Source organism: Eriocheir sinensis, chromosome 49 (genome assembly GCF_024679095.1).
Source record: "Eriocheir sinensis breed Jianghai 21 chromosome 49, ASM2467909v1, whole genome shotgun sequence".
In the NCBI taxonomy this organism is placed as follows: Eukaryota; Metazoa; Arthropoda; class Malacostraca; order Decapoda; family Varunidae; genus Eriocheir; species Eriocheir sinensis.
In genome coordinates this window covers 11,781,612-11,801,835 of record NC_066557.1, presented here as the reverse complement: position 1 = coordinate 11,801,835, position 20,224 = coordinate 11,781,612, and the positions used below count along the sequence as shown (strand labels likewise).

Below are 20,224 nucleotides of genomic sequence, written 5' to 3'. Positions count from 1 at the left end.
CTCCCGTCATCCACCTCATCCACGCTCTCCGACAAGTGGCTACCCTGGGAGAGTCGGACATACAGGTGGGTCCTATGTCTTGTGCGTTCCCTGGGGTTGTGTGACCTCAGGGGGGATGGGGGTTGTGCTAGCCTATGGGGAAGGTGCAGGGGGGGTGGAGGGTGTGAGTGGAGCCTAGCGGAAGGCCTGGGTGGTTGTGGATTTGGCGGAATTGATTTGGTAGGTTTTCCTTCGGTTCTCGGTAGAATGAACCCAGTTTTCTTTGATTTCCCTTTTGTTTTGGTGGAGTTTGAATCCTTGGGGGCTTGTGTGGAGGGTGGAGGGGGGGAGCGGACTCTAGTGGAAGCCCTGGTTGGCGGTGGATGAGGCGGAGTGCCCAAATTAGCAAGAGTCATCTTTCGTTCAGTCCCCGGTACAATCACACCAGTTTTCTTTGACTTTCCCTTGAGCTTGGAGGATTTTGTGGCTTGGGGGGCTTGTGAGGGGGGCAGGGGGGGGGACTGGACCCTGGTGGAATGCCTCAGAGGTGGATTTGGTGGAACAATCAATTTAGCCGCCTTTCGTTCGGTCCCCGTCGAAATATCTCCACTTTTCTTCAGTTTTCCTTTCAATTTGGTGGAGTTTGAGTCTTGGGGGGCATGCATGGGGGGTGGAGGGGGGGAGCGGAGCCTAGTGGAAGACCTCGGCACTGGTGGATGAGGCGGAACAATCAATTTAGCCTTTCGTTCAGTCCCCGTCGAAACCGCCCCAGTTTTCTTTGATCTTCCTTTGGTTTTGGCGGAATTTGCGACTTTCTTATTTCCGGGAGGGTGGAGAGGGCGGGTGGGAGGGTAGCGGAGGGACGAGGCACGGCGGATGAGGTGGGTGTATTGGAGGGGGGTTAGCTCTCCACTCCACCCTGCCTCCTCCTCCTCCACCTGGGGCCAGCCTAAGGTAAGCTCGTTAAAGGGCCAGGTGTTGTGTGTGTCCTGTCTCACCTGTAAGTCCATGTTAGTGGGTTAGTTAATTAGAGGGGACAGGTAAGGGAAGGAAAGGTAAGGTAAGGTTAACGAGGCTTATGTGTACAGGTAAGTAAGGTTTGTACAGGTAATTGGAAGACAGGTAAGGTAAGGTAAGGAGGTATGATATGGTGACGTAAGGTAAGGTAAGGAAAGGTATGGTAAGGTAAGGTATGGTAAGGTAAGGTAAGGTATGGTAAGGTAAGATAAGGTAAGGTAAGGACAGGTATGGAGAGGTAAGGTATGGTAAGGTAAGGTAAGGTATGGCAAGGTAAGGTAAGGAAAGGTATGGTAAGGTAAGGTAAGGTATGGTAAGGTATGGTAAGGTATGGTAAGGTAAGGTAAGGTATGGAAAGGTAAGGTAAGGTAAGGTAAGGTATGGCAAGGTAAGGTAAGGTATGGTAAGGTAAGGTAAGGTAAGGTAAGGTAAGGTATGGCAAGGTAAGGTAAGGTAAGGTAAGGTAAGGTATGGTAAGGTAAGGCAAGGTAAGGTAAGATTAACAAGCCTATACCTTCACATCACAAGCTAAAACTGTAACTAAGGTAAAAAAATGGACAGGTAATTAAGAAGAGGCAGTAATCAAGGTCAATAACAGGTGTGATCACAGGTAATGAGAAGGAGGACAGGTGACCATGCTGCCAAGGAATACAATCATCATCATCGTCATCATCAGGAGTAAACACAGCGGCAGTCTGAAGTCACATGCTGGCAACATCAACGCTAACAGACATGCATAAGACACACCAACAGTAGCAGTAGTAGTAGTAGTAGTAGTAGTAGTAGTAGTAGTAGTAGTAGTGGTAGCAATCACAAACAATTTTAGTTCTGCTGTGTTCATTCAAAGTTACATGCAATAGTAGCAGGGATAGTAGTAGTAGTAGGAATAGTAGTAGTAGTAGTAGTAGTTATGGGTAATGAATGCTCTAAACAATAATAGTGGTTTTGTCTCTTTTCTTCCTCTCATCCTCTTTCTTCTTCTCTCCTTCTCTACATCAGTTAAATTAGTCGAGTTTTCCTTCCATTTCCTTCCCCTTTCTTTCCTCCTCCAATACTCTCTCCTCCAGGTAAACATCAACACACCAACACAATAATTGTACCTGATTGGCTGAACCTAATCTCACCTGATGTCATTAATACCACACCGTCCCTAATGGCAGAGGTGGTTAGGTTAAAGAGGGGTAGGGGGCAGGGACCGGAGGGAGACGGCTTAGAATAATGTAGGAGGAAGGGAGGGAAAGTTGGAAAGTTTCGTTTAGTCGGCGCAACATCTGTGGTCATATGCCGGAGAGAGACAGGAGGGGAAGTAAGGAAAGTTTTGTTTAGTCGGCGCAACATCTGTGGTCATATGCCGGAGAGAGACAGAAGGGGAAGTAAGGAAAGTTTTGTTTAGTCGGCGCAACATCTGTGGTCATATGCCGGAGAGAGACAGGAGGGGAAAGAAGGAAAGTTTCGTTTAGTCGGCGCAACATCTGTGGTCATATGCCGGAGAGAGACAGGAGGGGAAAGAAGGAAAGTTTCGTTTAGTCGGCACAACATCTGTGGTCATATGCCGGAGAGAGACAGGAGGGGAAAGAAGGAAAGTTTCATTTAGTCGGCGCAACATCTGTGGTCATATGCCGGAGAGAGACAGGAGGGGAAAGAAGGAAAGTTTTGTTTAGTCGGCGCAACATGTGGTCATATGCCGGAGAGAGACAGGAGGGGAAGGAAGGAAAGTTTTGTTTAGTCGGCGCAACATCTGTGGTCATATGCGGAGAGACAGGAGGGAAAGTTTGGTTTAGTCGGCGCAACATCTGTGGTCATATGCCGGAGAGAGACAGGAGGGGAAGGAAGGAAAGTTTTGTTTAGTCGGCGCAACATCTGTGGTCATATGCCGGAGAGAGACAGAAGGGGAAGTAAGGAAAGTTTCGTTTAGTCGGCGCAACATGTGGTCATATGCCGGAGAGAGACAGGAGGGGAAGGAATTACAGAAGAAGGGAACAGACCCCAGGAGACGGGACACAACCCCCGATTAATACCTGGTACCCATTCACTGGTGAGGGAGGGAGGGAGGGAGGGGAGGCAGGGTAAGGTAGCCACACCAAGCTAACCAAACCTTTTTACCTGTTGTCATTAATAATACCACACCTTACCTAATCATGAGCCTAGCATATATGGCACCACTATAAAAAAACACTGCCAACCACCAGGCCCCTGAAGAAAGCCTGCCGGAGCTACAGGCGAAGACGTAAAAAAAAAAAAAATAAATAAATAAATAAAAATCGCAGAGGATATTGGGGAGGGAACAAGGGAGTGATTGGAAAGGGGTAAAGAGGGGGGATGGAGGGGGGCAGGTAACCATCACCACACCAACCCAATCATCTCACCTGAGCTCGTTAACGCTGATTGGGTGAAGGTGAAGGAGCGAGCGGGCAGGGGTGGCGCGCGGGAGGCTACCATGACCAAGACTGAGAGCCCGGGAAAAGGAGGTGGAACAGGCCGAGGATGCCCACCACCATCATCACCGCCATCATCACCACCTTCACCACCCTCAGCACCCCCGCGCACCAGAGCCTTAACTAGAAGGACCCGTGAGTGCCCATTTGGTTCTCGGCTTTGTGGTGGTGTGTTTGCCGTGTTTTCCAGCATTATTATTGTTATTATTGTTGTGGTGTGGTGTGTTGCGGTATGGGGTATAGGGTATGGGGTATGGGGAGGGGGAGGTGGAGTATAGGAGGGGCGTGTTTTTCATTATTATTATTATTGTTATTTTTTTGGTTCTTGAGTGGGGTGTTAATTGTGGTAGGGTTTTAAGGGGTTGTGGGGGGTTTAAGGGGGGGTTGAGGGGGGGAGGGGAGGGTTAAAAAAGCAGTTTGGCGGATTTTGGCGGATAAGCATTTTAGACCAACCGAATGACCCGGTTAAGTCTTATCTGTTTTTGGTCTGATTGGCGAGGATGTATTAAGCTCTCACGGTCTGTCTGTCCTCTGCTATCTCCTTCTTGGTCTCTCTATTTCTCTTGCTTTATTTGGACTGTTAGTAAGTTGGGACAAAGCACACGGTCTCTGGTCTCTCTCTCTCACGCTCTCTCTCTGTCTGTCCTCCTCTCTCTCTCTCTCTCTTTGTCTCTCTGTTTCTCTTGCTTTATTTGGACTGTTAGTAAGTTTGGACAAAGCACACGGTCTCTGGTCTCTCTCTCTCACGCTCTCTCTCTGTCTGTCCTCCTCTCTCTCTCTCTTTGTCCCTCTGTTTCTCTCGCTTTATTTGGACTGTTAGTAAGTTGGGACAAAGCACACGGTCTCTGGTCTCTCTCTCTCACGCTCTCTCTCTGTCTGTCCTCCTCTGTTTCTCTCTGTCCCTCTGTTTCTCTCGCTTTATTTTGACTGTTAGTAAGTTGGGACAAAGCACACGGTCTCTGGTCTCTCTCTCTCACACTCCTTCTCTGTCTGTCTCTCTCTCTTCTTACACTGCGCTCTTAGGTCTTGGTTGTTATTCCCTCGCAGTCACTGAGCGGCAAAAACTGAGTCCGCAGGTAAAGAGAACGCTTCAGGTGGGGTGAGAGGGCATTTGGTTAGGCGAGATTGTATTAGTTTGGGCTCGGCTTGGCTTGGCTTGCTTTGGTTTGATATCGCTTGGTTTGGCATAGTTAGGCGAGGTGAAATTACAACAGTTTGGGTATGGCTTGGCTCGGCTTGGCTTGGCTTGATGAGATGATGGCACATTATGAGACTAGATTAATTTTAGTTTGGCTTGGCTTGGTGATATTAGGTGAGGTTAAGCTATATAGTTTTGGTTTCGCTTGGCATGGCTTGGTGATATTAGGTGATGTTAGATTAGGTGAGGTTAAGCTATATAGTTTTGGTTTCGCTTGGCATGGCTTGGTGATATTAGGTGATGTTAGGTTAGGTGAGGTTAAGCTATATAGTTTGTGATATTAGGTGACAACATTGGATGAGATTAAGCTATATAGTTTTGGCTTGGTGATATTAGGTGACATACCATTGGGTGAGATTAAGCTATATAGTTTTGGCTTGGTGATATTAGGTGACATAACATTGGGTGAGATTAAGCTATATAGTTTTGGTTTGGTGATATTAGGTGACATAACACTGGGTGAGATTAAGCTATATAGTTTTGGCTTGGTGATATTAGGTGACATACCATTGGGTGAGATTAAGCTATATAGTTTTGGTTTCGCTTGGCACGGGTTGACGGTGTGATGATTAGGTCAGTCTGGGTCTGGCTTGCTTGGGTCAACATGGGTCAGGTGAAGTTATGGTGAAGTGAATACGTATTTTAATGGTCTGGAGATGTGAAAAAAAATCAATAAATAAATAAAAAAATAAAATAAAAATAAAAATAGCTGGTATTGGAGGTGGAGTTAGTACGCTATAGGAATGTTAATTTAATGGTTAGTGGTTAGTTAATAGTGCTGTTAAACCTGGTAATGAATGAACAGAAGATGAATAAATAGATAAGCTTGTAATTTGCAACATTTAAAGCTTGACTGTGTGTGTGTGTGTGTGCGTGTGTGCATGTAAGGAAGCGTACATAAAGTCTCATGTCTGTTTTTTTCTGTTTACTTGTGTGTACGTAATTTAAGCATGGCTGTGTGCGTGTAAGAAAGCATACATAAAGTCTCATGTCTGTTTTTTTCTGTTCACTTGTGTGTACGTAATTTAAGCATGGCTGTGTGCGTGTAAGAAAGCGTACATGAGGTCTCTTGTCGGTTGTTTCAGGTCACTTGCATGTAGGTGTATGTGCGTAATTTAAGTCTGGCTGTGTGTGTACGTCTGCGTGTGAGTGTGTGTGTATGTCTGCATGTGAGGCTGTGTGTGTACGTCTGCACGTGAGTGTGTGTGTATGTCTGCATGTGAGGCTGTGTGTGTACGTCTGCACGTGAGTGTGTGTGTACGTCTGCATGTGAGTGTGTGTGTACGTCTGCATGTGAGTGTGTGTGTACGTCTGCATGTGAGGCTGTGTGTACGTCTGCATGTGTGTGTGTGTGTACGTCTGCATGTGAGGCTGTGTGTACGTCTGCATGTGAGTGTGTGTGTACGTCTGCATGTGAGGCTGTGTGTGTGTGTCTGCATGTGAGGCTGTGTGTACGTCTGCATGTGAAAGTGTGTACGTAAATTACAGCATCTAATGGCTTATATCTTCCAGGGTGTGTGCGTTTGTGTGTGCGTGTGTAGGTTTTTGCACGAGGGGACATTCACACTCTTCCTCCACTTCCATCAATCTTCCACACGTCACAGTAATTCATTTTCCACAAGACAACGGATGCAATAAATTGGTCTCGGATATAATCTTTCTCAGAACCACAATTATCTCTCGCTCACTTAGGGTAAACAATCTATCCCTCAGAACTCCTCTAAATAGGCCTCCCAGCTTTATGATTGGATAACGCAACACTTGGTAAAATTTCACGGCAACACAAATGACGCAACACACACACAAAGACAACATATCCAGGGCAACACGGATGTATGTGTACGAATGTGTGTGCCTGGTGTGTTGCGTCCTGCTGTGTTGCGATTTCTCTGGTTGCTTGTGCTGTGTTGGTGGTGGGCCTTGTAACTCCACCACCACCACCACCACCACCATCACCACCATCATCACCACCATCACATTAAACAGGACATCAAAAACACTACAAGAAAAACACTATGAAAAATGACATTCACTACTGAAGAATGAAAGAAACAATGGCAAAAACATGACTAAACATTCACTACAGAAACAGGCAACAAAAATAATATTGGCTACCACTAAAAGTCTACAGGAAAACATACACCACTGCACATTAACTAGACATTAATAATACTTCTCTCACTAACAACTAGACCAGGTACTAATATTTCTCCCCTCCTCTAAGTTCTGTACACCAGCAACCACCAAGAACTAATGTAATGCCCTTTATTAAGTATTTATAACACTATTTCACATGTTATATACTGCATGTTAATCGCAACTCTCTTGTCAATATTGGTAAGTTCACAGCAAACGTCAACACCTCCAGCTGTTAAGGCGTTAGAATTGGTATTACAAGACAGTTTGCAATATCACATCACCTATTTCTAAAGGTCAAAGATGGGCTCAATCGGGCTCTAATGAGTGTTTCTTCAGGTTCACGGTACAGAAGAAGGCCCAGACTACCACCAGGGTCATAAAACTACCCCTGGAAATGCCCACAACTCCTACGAAAGCCTTGTCAGATACGTGTTCTTGGGCAGCGAAATGTCTCATAATATTGTTTCGTCCCCTTTTTTCTTTATATTCTTTTGTATCTTAAGTTTTTGTACCTGTGACCGCTCATCGAGGGGACTCCATCTTTATATTACCTTGACGCCCTTTCATGGATCTCAACAACAATAAAAATAACAATAATCATGATAATAGAAGGGCATTACACTAACAACCTCTACATCCACTATATACAACAGGAAGCAAGTGTTGTACCAAGCAATGTGACTTTTAAGATACCAGCCACAGACTTCTTGGCTAAACCACATCAGGGAAAGCAATATAAACCACTTGATGTGACACTAGATTCTGACACCAGGTGGACGCTGAAGACCACTCACACCAGCAGAGAACTATACAGCATGACTTTTGAGGTACTGGCCACAACAAGATAAGCACCAATTTAACCCATCAAGGCAAGATCTGGGTATACATGCTCAGGCAGACCCGTATCACTCTTCCTTGGCACTGTGTCCAGCCCAAAACAGTGTCCCTTCCTGCTCAGTTAATACCCATGTGCAGCGCTGGGGTGTATGGCGTCGAGGCTAAAGGTATGTCGCTCATTTTCAGGGGAAGTTGAGAGGAGTTCTGAGTGAGGGTGACATGCACTATTTCATGCATAAGTACTGAGGCGAATGGTGTGACTTAATGCTGGCTGGCTATACATATATACACATACGTTGATGCGTGCGTGCGAGCGTGTGTGTGTGTGTGTGTGTGTGTGTGTGACGGAAGCACTACAGAAAATATGGAAGGAAAAAAAATGTTGTAGAGATAAAATATGCAGCTGGGTTGAAAAATGAGGGGAAAAATTATGGATGGGAAATGAGGGAAAAAATAGTAGGGTTGAAAAATGAGGTGGTTGAGTTGATAGTGGTTGATACGGTGGTGGTGGTAGTGGTGGTAGTGGTAATTGGTGGTGGTTGAGTTGATCGTGGTTGATATGGTGGTGGTGGTGATGGTGATGAATGTAAGAGAAACAGTGAGGTAGCAGTGGTGGTTGATAGTGGTTGATATGGTGGTGGTGGTAGTGGTGGTAGTAGTAACTGGTGGTGGTTGATCGTGGTTGATATGGTGGTGGTGGTAGTGGTGGTAGTAGTAACTGGTGGTGGTTGAGTTGATCGTGGTTGCTATGGTGGTGGTGGTGAGGTACAGTGAGGCAGTGTAGAGCAACCTCCGAGCCAAGCAAGCGACGCCTAGCACATGAAGCGTTGGCAGGGTGTTGGCGCTGCGACGCTCGGAAACAACACAGGGCGAAAGAACACAAACAAGGAACATGGAAGACAAAATACGCAAGTCAGTCATTCATCGGAAGAGGAAAAAGAACAGGGAAAGCAACAAAAATAGGTCAGTCCGCCATTCAGCTTTAACGGACTGATTAAAAAACGCATCAAATTAAAAAAACAGATTATTTAAGTCATTCATTCATTAGAAGAAGAAAAAGAACAAGGAAAGCAACAAAAATAGGTCAGTCCGCCATTCAGCTTTAACGGACTGATTAAAAAACGCATCAAAATTAAAAAAACAAATTATATAAGTCATTCATTCATCGGAAGAGGAAAACAAATAAGGAAAACAACAAAAATAGGTCAGTCAGCCATTCAGCTTTAACGGACTGATTAAAAAACGCATCAAATTAAAAAAAACAAATTATATAAGTCATTCATTCATCAGAAGAGGAAAAAGAACAAGGAAAGCAACAAAAATAGGTCAGTCAGCCATTCAGCTTCAACGGACTGATTAAAAAACGCATCAAATTAAAAAAAACAAATTATATAAGTCAGTCATTCATTTTAAAGAGATAAACAGACAGAAGAAAACGAACAAGGAAAACAACAAAAATAAGTCAGTCGGCCATTCAGCTTTGACGGACAGATTAAAAAACGCATCAAATTAAAAAAACAAAATAAATAAAAAAGTCAGCATCTTAGACAAACAAACAGAAACAAAAGCAATGAAATTAAAACAAAGAATAATATTTCCTTTTCTTTCCTCTTCTTTTCTCTTTCAACACAGAAGCAAACAAAGACTTCAAATATCACAACCATTTCCATATCATAATTTTCCTTCACTGGGTAGAGTTTGGGGCTAATGCTAAACCTGCGCATGGCCTCAGTGTTCATCTCTGTTGCACTGGTCCATGAACGCGTATCAGGGAGTAACCCAACCCCGGGACACAGGACAGGTGTGACATCAAGGTTACCTCAGTTTACCTTCCCCAGGTGTCCCCAGGTACATTAATCGACATGAACAGCCGGGTGGGTAAGCTGCCGACTGCCCAGGCTGGGGTTCGAACTCGTAAAGGTAAGGCGAAGGGAAGACAGAGGTAAAAGAAAGGGAAGTGAGGAGTGGAATGAAGGGTAATGGGTAAAATAAAGGGAGGTGAAGGGGAAAACGAAAGGGAATTTAAGAGTGAAGGGAAGGTGAGTGGAGAGTTTAGTGCTGCCCTCATGCTGTTAAGTGTGGTATAGGCTTGGCAGGCAGGCAGGCAGGCAAGCAGCGGAAGCCTTGAGTGCTGTGTGAGTGTACTGGTAAAACATCCTAAAAACACATATGACATAGAGGGGAAAATAAGAGTGTTGCTAGAGTGGGTACATTCTGAGATGCTGTGGAAATATCAGAACTTTGAAGGGTAGATAATATGTGTTGCTAAAAGGGAGACATTCTGTGATGCTTTGGAGGGTAGAGAATGTGTGTGTTGCAGAAAGGGAGACATTCTGCGATGGTTTGGAGGGTAGAGAATGTGTGTGTTGCAGAAAGGGAGACATTCTGTGATGCTTTGGAGGGTAGAGAATGTGTGTGTTGCAGAAAGGGAGACATTCTGCGATGCTTTGGAGGGTAGAGAATGTGTGTGTTGCAGAAAGGGAGACATTCTGTGATGCTTTGGAGGGTAGAGAATGTGTGTGTTGCAGAAAGGGAGACATTCTGTGATGCTTTGGAGGGTAGAGAATGTGTGTGTTGCTTAAAGGGAGACATTCTGTGATGCTTTGGAGGGTAGAGAATGTGTGTGTTGCAGAAAGGGAGACATTCTGTGATGCTTTGGGGGGTAGAGAATGTGTGTGTTGCAGAAAGGGAGACATTCTGTGATGCTTTGGAGGGTAGAGAATGTGTGTGTTGCAGAAAGGGAGACATTCTGTGATGCTTTGGGTGTGGGAAATAGTCACTGCTGGAAGGGTCTTAGAAGGTAGTTAATGATAAGAGTAAAATTATAAACTCTAAAAATAACAACTATTACTGTGGAAGAAAAGAGGTTACTGCAACAGACTAAAATTATAAGAAAGTAAAAAAGAACATAACTGATACAATGAAAGGGAGGAAGTTAATGCACTAGAGAATAGACTAAAATTATACTGTAAAATAATAATAATAATAATAATAATAATAATAATAATAATAAATTTAAAACTACAGTATAGCAAAGAGTTAACCAAGAAAGAAAAAAAGAGAGTACTTATCACATTAAAAAATCCACACACTAAAACTAGCATATAAAAAATTAAAAAACAGTAGAAATACCTAAAAACACTTAAATTCAAAGCAGCCACTACAGGAAATAAGCATGAATTAGGTTTTATATTATACTAGAGGTAATTTAATTCTGCCTCAGTATATGTAGAGATAATTATGAAGAGAATTTGACACTAAACTAATATTTCTGGCTGTTATGTGTTGAGGAAAGTGTGTTATTGTGTGGAATCTGGCCTGTACACACACACACACACACTCACACACACACACACCCATACCCACCAACACACCCATACACACCAACACACCCACATACACACACACACACACAGTCATGTATTCTAAGTGTCATTTCTAGAGGTGAGAAGCTTAATTTGTACCTATTCTATTTGGCTCCACTTGTACCCATCCTGTTTGACCCTGCTTGTACCCATCCTGTTTGACCCTGTTTGTACCCATTCTGTTTGGCTGCCCTGCTTGTACCCATCCTGTTTGACCCTGGTTGTACCCATTCTGTTTGACCCTGCTTGTACCCATCCTGTTTGACCCTGTTTGTACCCATCCTGTTTGACCCTGCTTGTACCCATCCTGTTTGACCCTGCTTGTACCCATCCTGTTTGACCCTGCTTGCTTGTACCCATTCTGTTTGACCCTGCTTGTACCCATCCTGTTTGGCTGCCCTGGTTGTACCCATCCTGTTTGACCCTGCTTGTACCCATCCTGTTTGACCCTGCTTGTACCCATCCTGTTTGACCCTGCTTGTACCCATCCTGTTTGACCCTGTTTGTACCCATTCAATTTGGCTCCACTTGTACCCATCCTGTTTGACTACTTGCTTGCTTGTACCCATTAAATTTGGCTCCACTTGTACCCATTCTGTTTGGCTGTAGCTCCTGAGAAGTTGTGTTACAGTCCCTGCCAGGCAAACTGTCCTCCTGAGCCTCCAAACCATAGCATTATATTGTTAGACATATGTAAAAAACAGGGCGCTGTGGGAGGTGGTGGGGCTCAGAGGACAGTCTCCCTGGCGTTGACTTGTAAGTGTTTTTGTGTTCGTTAGTAGTGTTTCTGTACAGGTGAGTGAGGTATGTACACCTTGCCCCACCCCCCTCCTTCTTCCACCCCCCATGCACCCTCAGGCAACACAAATACTAACTTGTTTTTCTGTATTGCTGTGATTTTATGTTTTATTTTTCTTTAATTCATGTGTGTTGCATGGCACTTTACTGGCCTTGTTTAACCCGGTAGCAGCGGGGATCATGTTTCTTAATGGTCCCTCCAAGCGAGAAAATGAGAAAAAATCACCCCTCACACAAACCATTTCATAATATATATATCAACGCATTTGTGATCAGTTTATGTATCATCTATTTTGGGAGGTCTATATCATGGTATAAATTTGGCCGGTCGCTGCTACACGGTAAAGCCACAAATTTGGCCCATCGCTGCTACACGGTAAAGCCACAAATTTGGCCCCTCGCTGCTACACGGTAAAGCCACAAATTTGGCCCGTCGCTGCTACACGGTAAAGCCACAAATTTGGCCCCTCGCTGCTACACGGTAAAGCCACAAATTTGGCCCGTCGCTGCTACACGGTAAAGCCACAAATTTGACCCCTCGCTGCTACACGGGTTAAACTTACTGTGTCTTTTGTGTTTCTTTGTAAGTGTGTTCCTATATAGTTTTGGCACCAACCACTGTTTTTCTCTCATGTATTTGTGTTGTGTTTGTGTGCGAGTGTGTGAGTGTGTGTGTTGCATTCTCATCTAGTGCCTATGTGTTTCTAGTGCCACAGTGCCCACACATATGAACCTCAAGTGTTGCAGAAGTGTTCCCAGTGTTGCAAGCGTGTGTTTTCCCTCCCAAGCTGTCTATACAAATGTGCCAGGCCTTTACATATGTACCACTGACCTTTGCATAGTATTTACACCATTCATACTGCCTGCATACACTCTGTTTTGTGCATACTAATAATAAAAGCTGCTCACTCTCCATCTATCTATCTATCAAATGTTTAATAGGAATAACAGCTCTTCTTCACCTATTATAATCTCACATGAATAATTCCTCTTCTTTGAATGAATAACACTTCTTTGAATACCTCTTTGAATGAATAACAGCTCCTCTTTGTGTGATAATAGAAAAAGCCCTTCTCTACCAACCACTACAGGAACCATTCTCTCTGTCTTCTTGTACTAATGATAAATGATTTTCTATGTCCATTTATCTATCTATACTCTAAAATGAATAACACCTCCTCTTTGTGTAATAATAGAAAAAGCTATTCTCTACCAACCACTACAGGAACCATTCTCTCTGTCTTCTTGTAATAATGATATATAATTTTCTATGTCCATTTATCTATCTATACTCACATGAATAACACCTCCTCTTTGTGTGATAATAATAGAAAAAGCCCTTCTCTACCTACCACTACAGGAACCATTCTCACTGCCTTCTTGTAATAAAGATAAATGATTTTCTATGTCCATTTATCTATCTATACTCACATGAATAACACCTCTTCTTTGTGTGATAATAGAAAAAGCCCTTCTCTACCTACCACTACAGGCAACCATCCTCATGCCTTCGTACAGTTTCTTTTCACCTAATAATTATAAAAGTTCTTCTCTGCCCATCTATCTATCTATACTCACATGAATAACACCTCTATGTAATAATAATAATAATAATAATAGCCCTTCTCTTTCTACCACTGCAGGTAAACTTGTGGAAATGAAGGCACCCAATACTGGACAGGTAATGTATTGTTCTAAACTGTATTATTAATGTAGTTTTTGTCTAATGATAATAAAAAAAGCTCATCTCTATCCATCACTTAAGCTAGACTTGTGAAAATGAAGCGTTGGACAGGTAGCAATGTTTGTACTGTTCTAAATAGACAAAGTAAGAAAATGTGAATGAAAAAATGTATTCTACCTTTGATATATACTCCGGGAAAGGTAGAAAAGATAATATAATAAATAATAATACTTAAAAGAAGCAACTACAATCTACAACACGGTCTGGAAACTACAAGAATAGACTAAATAAGAAAATGTGAATGAAAAAATGTATTCTACCTTTGATATATACTCTGGGAAAGGTAGAAAAGATAATATAATAAATAATAATACTTAAAAGAAGCAACTACAATCTACAACACGGTCTGGAAACTACAAGAATAGACTAAATAAGAAAATATGAATGAAAAAATGTATTCTACCTTTGATATATACTCTGGGAAAGGTAGAAAAGATAATATAATAAATAATAATACTTAAAAGAAGCAACTACAATCTACAACACGGTCTGGAAACTACAAGAATAGACTAAATAAGAAAATATGAATGAAAAAATGTATTCTACCTTTGATATATACTCTGGGAAAGGTAGAAAAGATAATATAATAAATAATAATACTTAAAAGAAGCAACTACAATCTACAACACGGTCTGGAAACTACAAGAATAGACTAAATAAGAAAATATGAATGAAAATAAAGCACTGACTACCTTTCTAAAGACAACAACTCAATAACATAAAAACAATAACAAAAAACTAAGCATTCACAACCTACAAACACAACCTGGAAACTACAAGAATAGACTAAATAAGAAAATGATGCAATAAAATAAATAAATAAGAAAATAAAGCAATGACTACCTTCCTGAAGACAACAATTCAATAACATAAAAACAATAACAAAAAACTAAGCATTCACAACCTACAACACAACCTGGAAACTACAAGAATAGACTAAATAAGAAAATGATGCAATAAAATAAATAAATAAGAAAATAAATCAATGACTACCTTCCTAACAACAACAATTCAATAACATAAAAACAATAGCAAAAAACAAGCCTTCACAACCCACAACACAACCTGGAAACTACAATAATCGACTAAACAAGAAAATATGAATGAAAATAAATCAATGACTACCTTCCTAACGACAACAAATCAATAACATAAAAAACAATAAGAAAAAACAAGCCTTCACAACCTACAAACACAACCTCAAAACTAGACAAAAAAAAACAACAAAACCGGCGGCCACCTCACAGCCGCCGTCGCCGCCTCTGTTGACAGGTGCGGCAGAAGACCGGCACACAGGTAAAGAGGGCGAGGCACCTGGCGGCCAGGGCTCGGAGCATTACCTGGAGCAGCGGGGGGGTGGGGGGCGGGGCTGCGGCGGGGGGCACGATGTTTTCCTTGGCGCTGTCCGTGTCCTCGCCTCGCCGCCTCAGCCCCTTGGCGCGCGGCGTGAGGCCAAAGTGCGGGATGCAGAAGAATTTGCCGCCATAACGACCCTCGCGGTCATAGACGTAGTTACCTGTGGGGGGGGAGAGGGTGAGACAGGGAAGGTTTTTATCACTCATTTTCTTAATAGCTTCATATTGAATCATAGTCGGCTGTCTTAACTATTATCTACAGACTCATTTTCGTTCTCCTTTTGGTCATATATGTAATTACCTGTATTGGGCCAGTGAGGGGAGGGGGAGAGAAAAAGGAATGATTATTATTAGAAGAGTTATATTCATAGTAAATAAATAAGTATATCAATGCAAGATGTACTAAAACACATAGAAATAAAAGTAACAACATAAAAATACAATAATTAAATAAATACAAGCTGAATGTAAACATGTAAAGATAAAAGTATGGATAAAATATATATAATAAATACATAAAAATACCAGCTGTGATAATACATTTGCAAATCAAAGTATGTGCATAAAAAGAAAGAAAAATAAATAAATAAATGATTACAGATTTAATGCAAACAAGTAAAGATGAAAAAACTTGTAGTAAAATAAATACAAGCTGATCACAATTATGTACAAATGAAAAATAATGTAAATATAACAAACAAGACAAGTGGACACTGCCAACCAACTGCCAACCAACTGCCAACCAATTGACAACCAACTGCCAACCAACTGTCAACCAACTGCCAACCAACTGCCAACCAACTGTCAACCAACTGCCAACCAACTGCCAACCAACTGCCAACCAACTGCCAACCAACTGTCAACCAACTGCCAACCAACTGCCAACCAACTGCCAACCAGCTGCCAACCAACTGCCAACGAACTGCCAACCAACTGCCAACCAACTGCCACCAACTGACAACCAACTGCCAACCAACTGCCAACCCAACTGCCAATCAACTGCCAACCCAACTGCCAACCAACTGCCAACCCAACTGCCAACCCAACTGCCAACCAACTGCCAACCCAACTGCCAACCAACTGCCAACCAACTGCCAACCCAACTGCCAATCAACTGCCAACCCAACTGCCAACCAACTGCCAACCAACTGCCAACCAACTGCCAACCAACTGCCAATCAACTGCCAACCAACTGCCAACCAACTGCCAACCAACTGCCAATCAACTGCCAACCCAACTGCCAACCAACTGCCAACCAACTGCCAACCAACTGCCAACCAACTGCCAATCAACTGCCAACCCAACTGCCAACCAACTGCCAACCAACTGCCAACCAACTGCCAATCAACTGCCAACCAACTGCCAACCAACTGCCAACCAACTGCCAACCAACTGCCAACCAACTGCCAACCAACTGCCAACCAACTGCCAACCAACTGCCACAACCAACTGCCAACCCACTGCCCAGCCACGGCCCACCCAACTGCCAACCAACTGCCAACCAACTGCCAACCCAACTGCCAACCAACTGCCAACCAACTGCCAACCAACTGCCAACCAACTGCCAACCAACTCCCAACCAACTGCCAATCAACTGCCAACCAACTGCCAACCAACTGCCAACCAACTGCCAATCAACTGCCAACCCAACTGCCAACCAACTGCCAACCAACTGCCAACCAACTACCAACCAACTGCCAATCAACTGCCAACCCAACTGCCAACCAACTGCCAAATAACTGCCAACCAACTGCCAACCCAACTGCCAACCAACTGCCAACCAACTGCCAATCAACTGCCAACCAACTGCCAACCAACTGCCAACCAACTGCCAATCAACTGCCAACCCAACTGCCAACCAACTGCCAACCAACTGCCAACCCAACTGCCAACCCAACTGCCAACCAACTACCAACCAACTGCCAATCAACTGCCAACCCAACTGCCAACCAACTGCCAACCAACTGCCAATCAACTGCCAACCCAACTGCCAACCAACTGCCAACCAACTGCCAACCCAACTGCCAACCCAACTGCCAACCCAACTGCCAACCCAACTGCCAACCAACTGCCAACCAACTGCCAACCAACTGCCAATCAACTGCCAACCCAACTGCCAACCAACTGCCAACCAACTGCCAACCCAACTGCCAACCAACTGCCAACCAACTGCCAACCAACTGCCAATCAACTGCCAACCCAACTGCCAACCAACTGCCAACCAACTGCCAATCAACTGCCAACCCAACTGCCAACCCAACTGCCAACCAACTACCAACCAACTGCCAATCAACTGCCAACCCAACTGCCAACCAACTGCCAACCAACTGCCAACCAACTGCCAACCCAACTGCCAACCAATTCCCAACCAACTGCCAACCAACTGCCAACCAACTGTCAACCAACTGCCAACCCAACTGCCAATCAACTGCCAACCCAACTGCCAATCAACTGCCAACCCAACTGCCAACCAACTGCCAACCAACTGCCAACCAACTGCCAACCCAACTGCCAACCAACTGCCAACCCAACTGCCAATCAACTGCCAACCCAACTGCCAACCAACTGCCAACCCAACTGCCAATCAACTGCCAACCAACTGCCAACCAACTGCCAACCCAACTGCCAATCAACTGCCAACCCAACTGCCAACCAACTGCCAACCAACTGCCAACCAACTGCCAACCAACTGCCAACCAACTGCCAACCCAACTGCCAATCAACTGCCAACCCAACTGCCAACCCAACTGCCAACCAACTGCCACCCAACTGCCAACCAACTGCCAACTGCCAACCAACTGCCAGCCAACCAACTGCCAACCAACTGCCAACCCAACTGCCAACCAACTGCCAACCCAACTGCCAATCAACTGCCAACCAACTGCCAACCCAACTGCCAACCAACTGCCAACCAACTGCCAACCCAACTGCCAACCCAACTGCCAACCCAACTGCCAACCAACTGCCAACCAACTGCCAACCCAACTGCCAACCAACTGCCAACCCAACTGCCAACCCAACTGCCAACCAACTGCCAACCCAACTGCCAACCAACTGCCAACCCAACTGCCAACCCAACTGCCAACCAACTGCCAACCAACTGCCAACCCAACTGCCAACCAACTGCCAACCAACTGCCAACCCAACTGCCAATCAACTGCCAACCAACTGCCAACCAACTGCCAACCAACTGCCAACCCAACTGCCAACCAACTGCCAACCCAACTGCCAATCAACTGCCAACCAACTGCCAACCCAACTGCCAATCAACTGCCAACCAACTGCCAACCCAACTGCCAACCCAACTGCCAACCAACTGCCAACCAACTGCCAACCCAACTGCCAACCAACTGCCAACCCAACTGCCAACCCAACTGCCAACCCAACTGCCAACCAACTGCCAACCAACTGCCAACCCAACTGCCAACCAACTGCCAACCAACTGCCAACCCAACTGCCAACCCAACTGCCAACCAACTGCCAACCAACTGCCAACCCAACTGCCAACCAACTGCCAATCAACTGCCAACCAACTGCCAACCCAACTGCCAATCAACTGCCAACCCAACTGCCAACCCAACTGCCAATCAACTGCCAACCAACTGCCAACCAACTGCCAACCAACTGCCAACCCAACTGCCAATCAACTGCCAACCCAACTGCCAACCAACTGCCAATCAACTGCCAACCCAACTGCCAATCAACTGCCAACCCAACTGCCAACCCAACTGCCAACCAACTGCCAACCCAACTGCCAACCAACTGCCAACCAACTGCCAACCCAACTGCCAACCCAACTGCCAACCAACTGCCAACCCAACTGCCAACCAACTGCCAACCCAACTGCCAACCAACTGCCAACCCAACTGCCAACCAACTGCCAACCAACTGCCAACCAACTGCCAATCAACTGCCAACCCAACTGCCAACCAACTGCCAACCAACTGCCAACCCAACTGCCAACCAACTGCCAACCAACTGCCAACCAACTGCCAACCAACTGCCAACCCAACTGCCAATCAACTGCCAACCCAACTGCCAACCCAACTGCCAACCAACTGCCAACCCAACTGCCAACCAACTGCCAACCCAACTGCCAACCAACTGCCAACCCAACTGCCAACCAACTGCCAACCCAACTGCCAACCAACTGCCAACCAACTGCCAACCCAACTGCCAACCAACTGCCAACCAACTGCCAACCAACTGCCAACCCAACTGCCAACCAACTGCCAACCAACTGCCAACCAACTGCCAACCAACTGCCAACCAACTGCCAACCCAACTGCCAACCAACTGCCAATCAACTGCCAACCCAACTGCCAACCCAACTGCCAACCCAACTGCCAACCAACTGCCAACCAACTGCCAACCCAACTGCCAACCAACTGCCAACCCAACTGCCAACCCAACTGCCAACCAACTGCCAACCAACTGCCAACCCAACTGCCAATCAACTGCCAACCAACTGCCAACCCAACTGCCAACCAACTGCCAACCAACTGCCAACCAACTGCCAACCCAACTGCCAACCCAACTGCCAATCAACTGCCAACCCAACTGCCAATCAACTGCCAACCCAACTGCCAACCCAACTGCCAACCAACTGCCAACCCAACTGCCAATCAACTGCCAACCAACTGCCAACCAACTGCCAACCCAACTGCCAATCAACTGCCAACCAACTGCCAACCAACTGCCAACCCAACTGCCAACCAACTGCCAACCCAACTGCCAACCAACTGCCAACCCAACTGCCAACCAACTGCCAACCAACTGCCAACCCAACTGCCAACCAACTGCCAACCAACTGCCAACCCAACTGCCAACCAACTGCCAATCAACTGCCAACCCAACTGCCAATCAACTGCCAACCAACTGCCAACCAACTGCCAATCAACTGCCAACCAACTGCCAACCAACTGCCAATCAACTGCCAATCAACTGCCAACCAACTGCCAACCAACTGCCAACCAACTGCCAACCCAACTGCCAACCCAACTGCCAACCAACTACCAACCAACTGCCAATCAACTGCCAACCCAACTGCCAACCAACTGCCAACCAACTGCCAATCAACTGCCAACCCAACTGCCAACCCAACTGCCAACCAACTCCCAACCAACTGCCAATCAACTGCCAACCCAACTGCCAACCAACTGCCAACCAACTGCCAACCAACTGCCAACCAACTGCCAACCCAACTGCCAACCAACTGCCAACCAACTGCCAACCAACTGCCAACCAACTGCCAACCAACTGCCAACCCAACTGCCAATCAACTGCCAACCCAACTGCCAATCAACTGCCAACCCAACTGCCAACCAACTGCCAACCAACTGCCAACCAACTGCCAA

At 45.1% G+C, this 20,224-nt stretch overlaps 1 protein-coding gene and 2 long non-coding RNA genes across 29 annotated transcripts in view; 1 reads left to right on the top strand and 2 right to left on the bottom strand.

Moving 5' to 3' along the window:
- LOC126981936 (F-actin-monooxygenase MICAL3-like) overlaps positions 1 to 20,224 on the bottom strand; it is a 105,042-nt gene that overhangs the window by 35,886 nt on the left and 48,932 nt on the right. For all 25 annotated transcript variants that reach the window (XM_050833620.1, XM_050833622.1, XM_050833627.1 and 22 more), the window contains one exon: positions 14,853 to 15,028. In XM_050833620.1, coding sequence (XP_050689577.1) covers positions 14,853 to 15,028 — 176 coding nt within the window. The remainder of the gene's footprint in view (positions 1 to 14,852; positions 15,029 to 20,224) is intronic.
- On the top strand, positions 3,561 to 6,586 carry LOC126981947 (uncharacterized). The gene is made up of 2 exons (XR_007734366.1): positions 3,561 to 4,913; positions 4,966 to 6,586. It is a non-coding gene; the product is annotated as an uncharacterized LOC126981947 (long non-coding RNA).
- On the bottom strand, positions 11,477 to 14,844 carry LOC126981946 (uncharacterized). Of its 3 annotated transcripts, XR_007734364.1 has the most exons (4): positions 14,356 to 14,844; positions 13,773 to 14,204; positions 12,944 to 13,629; positions 11,477 to 12,809 (listed from the first exon to the last, which is right to left on the bottom strand). It is a non-coding gene; the product is annotated as an uncharacterized LOC126981946 (long non-coding RNA). The 3 variants fall into 3 exon arrangements; XR_007734363.1 differs by having other exon boundaries at positions 11,477 to 13,629; XR_007734365.1 differs by having other exon boundaries at positions 11,477 to 13,629; positions 13,916 to 14,204.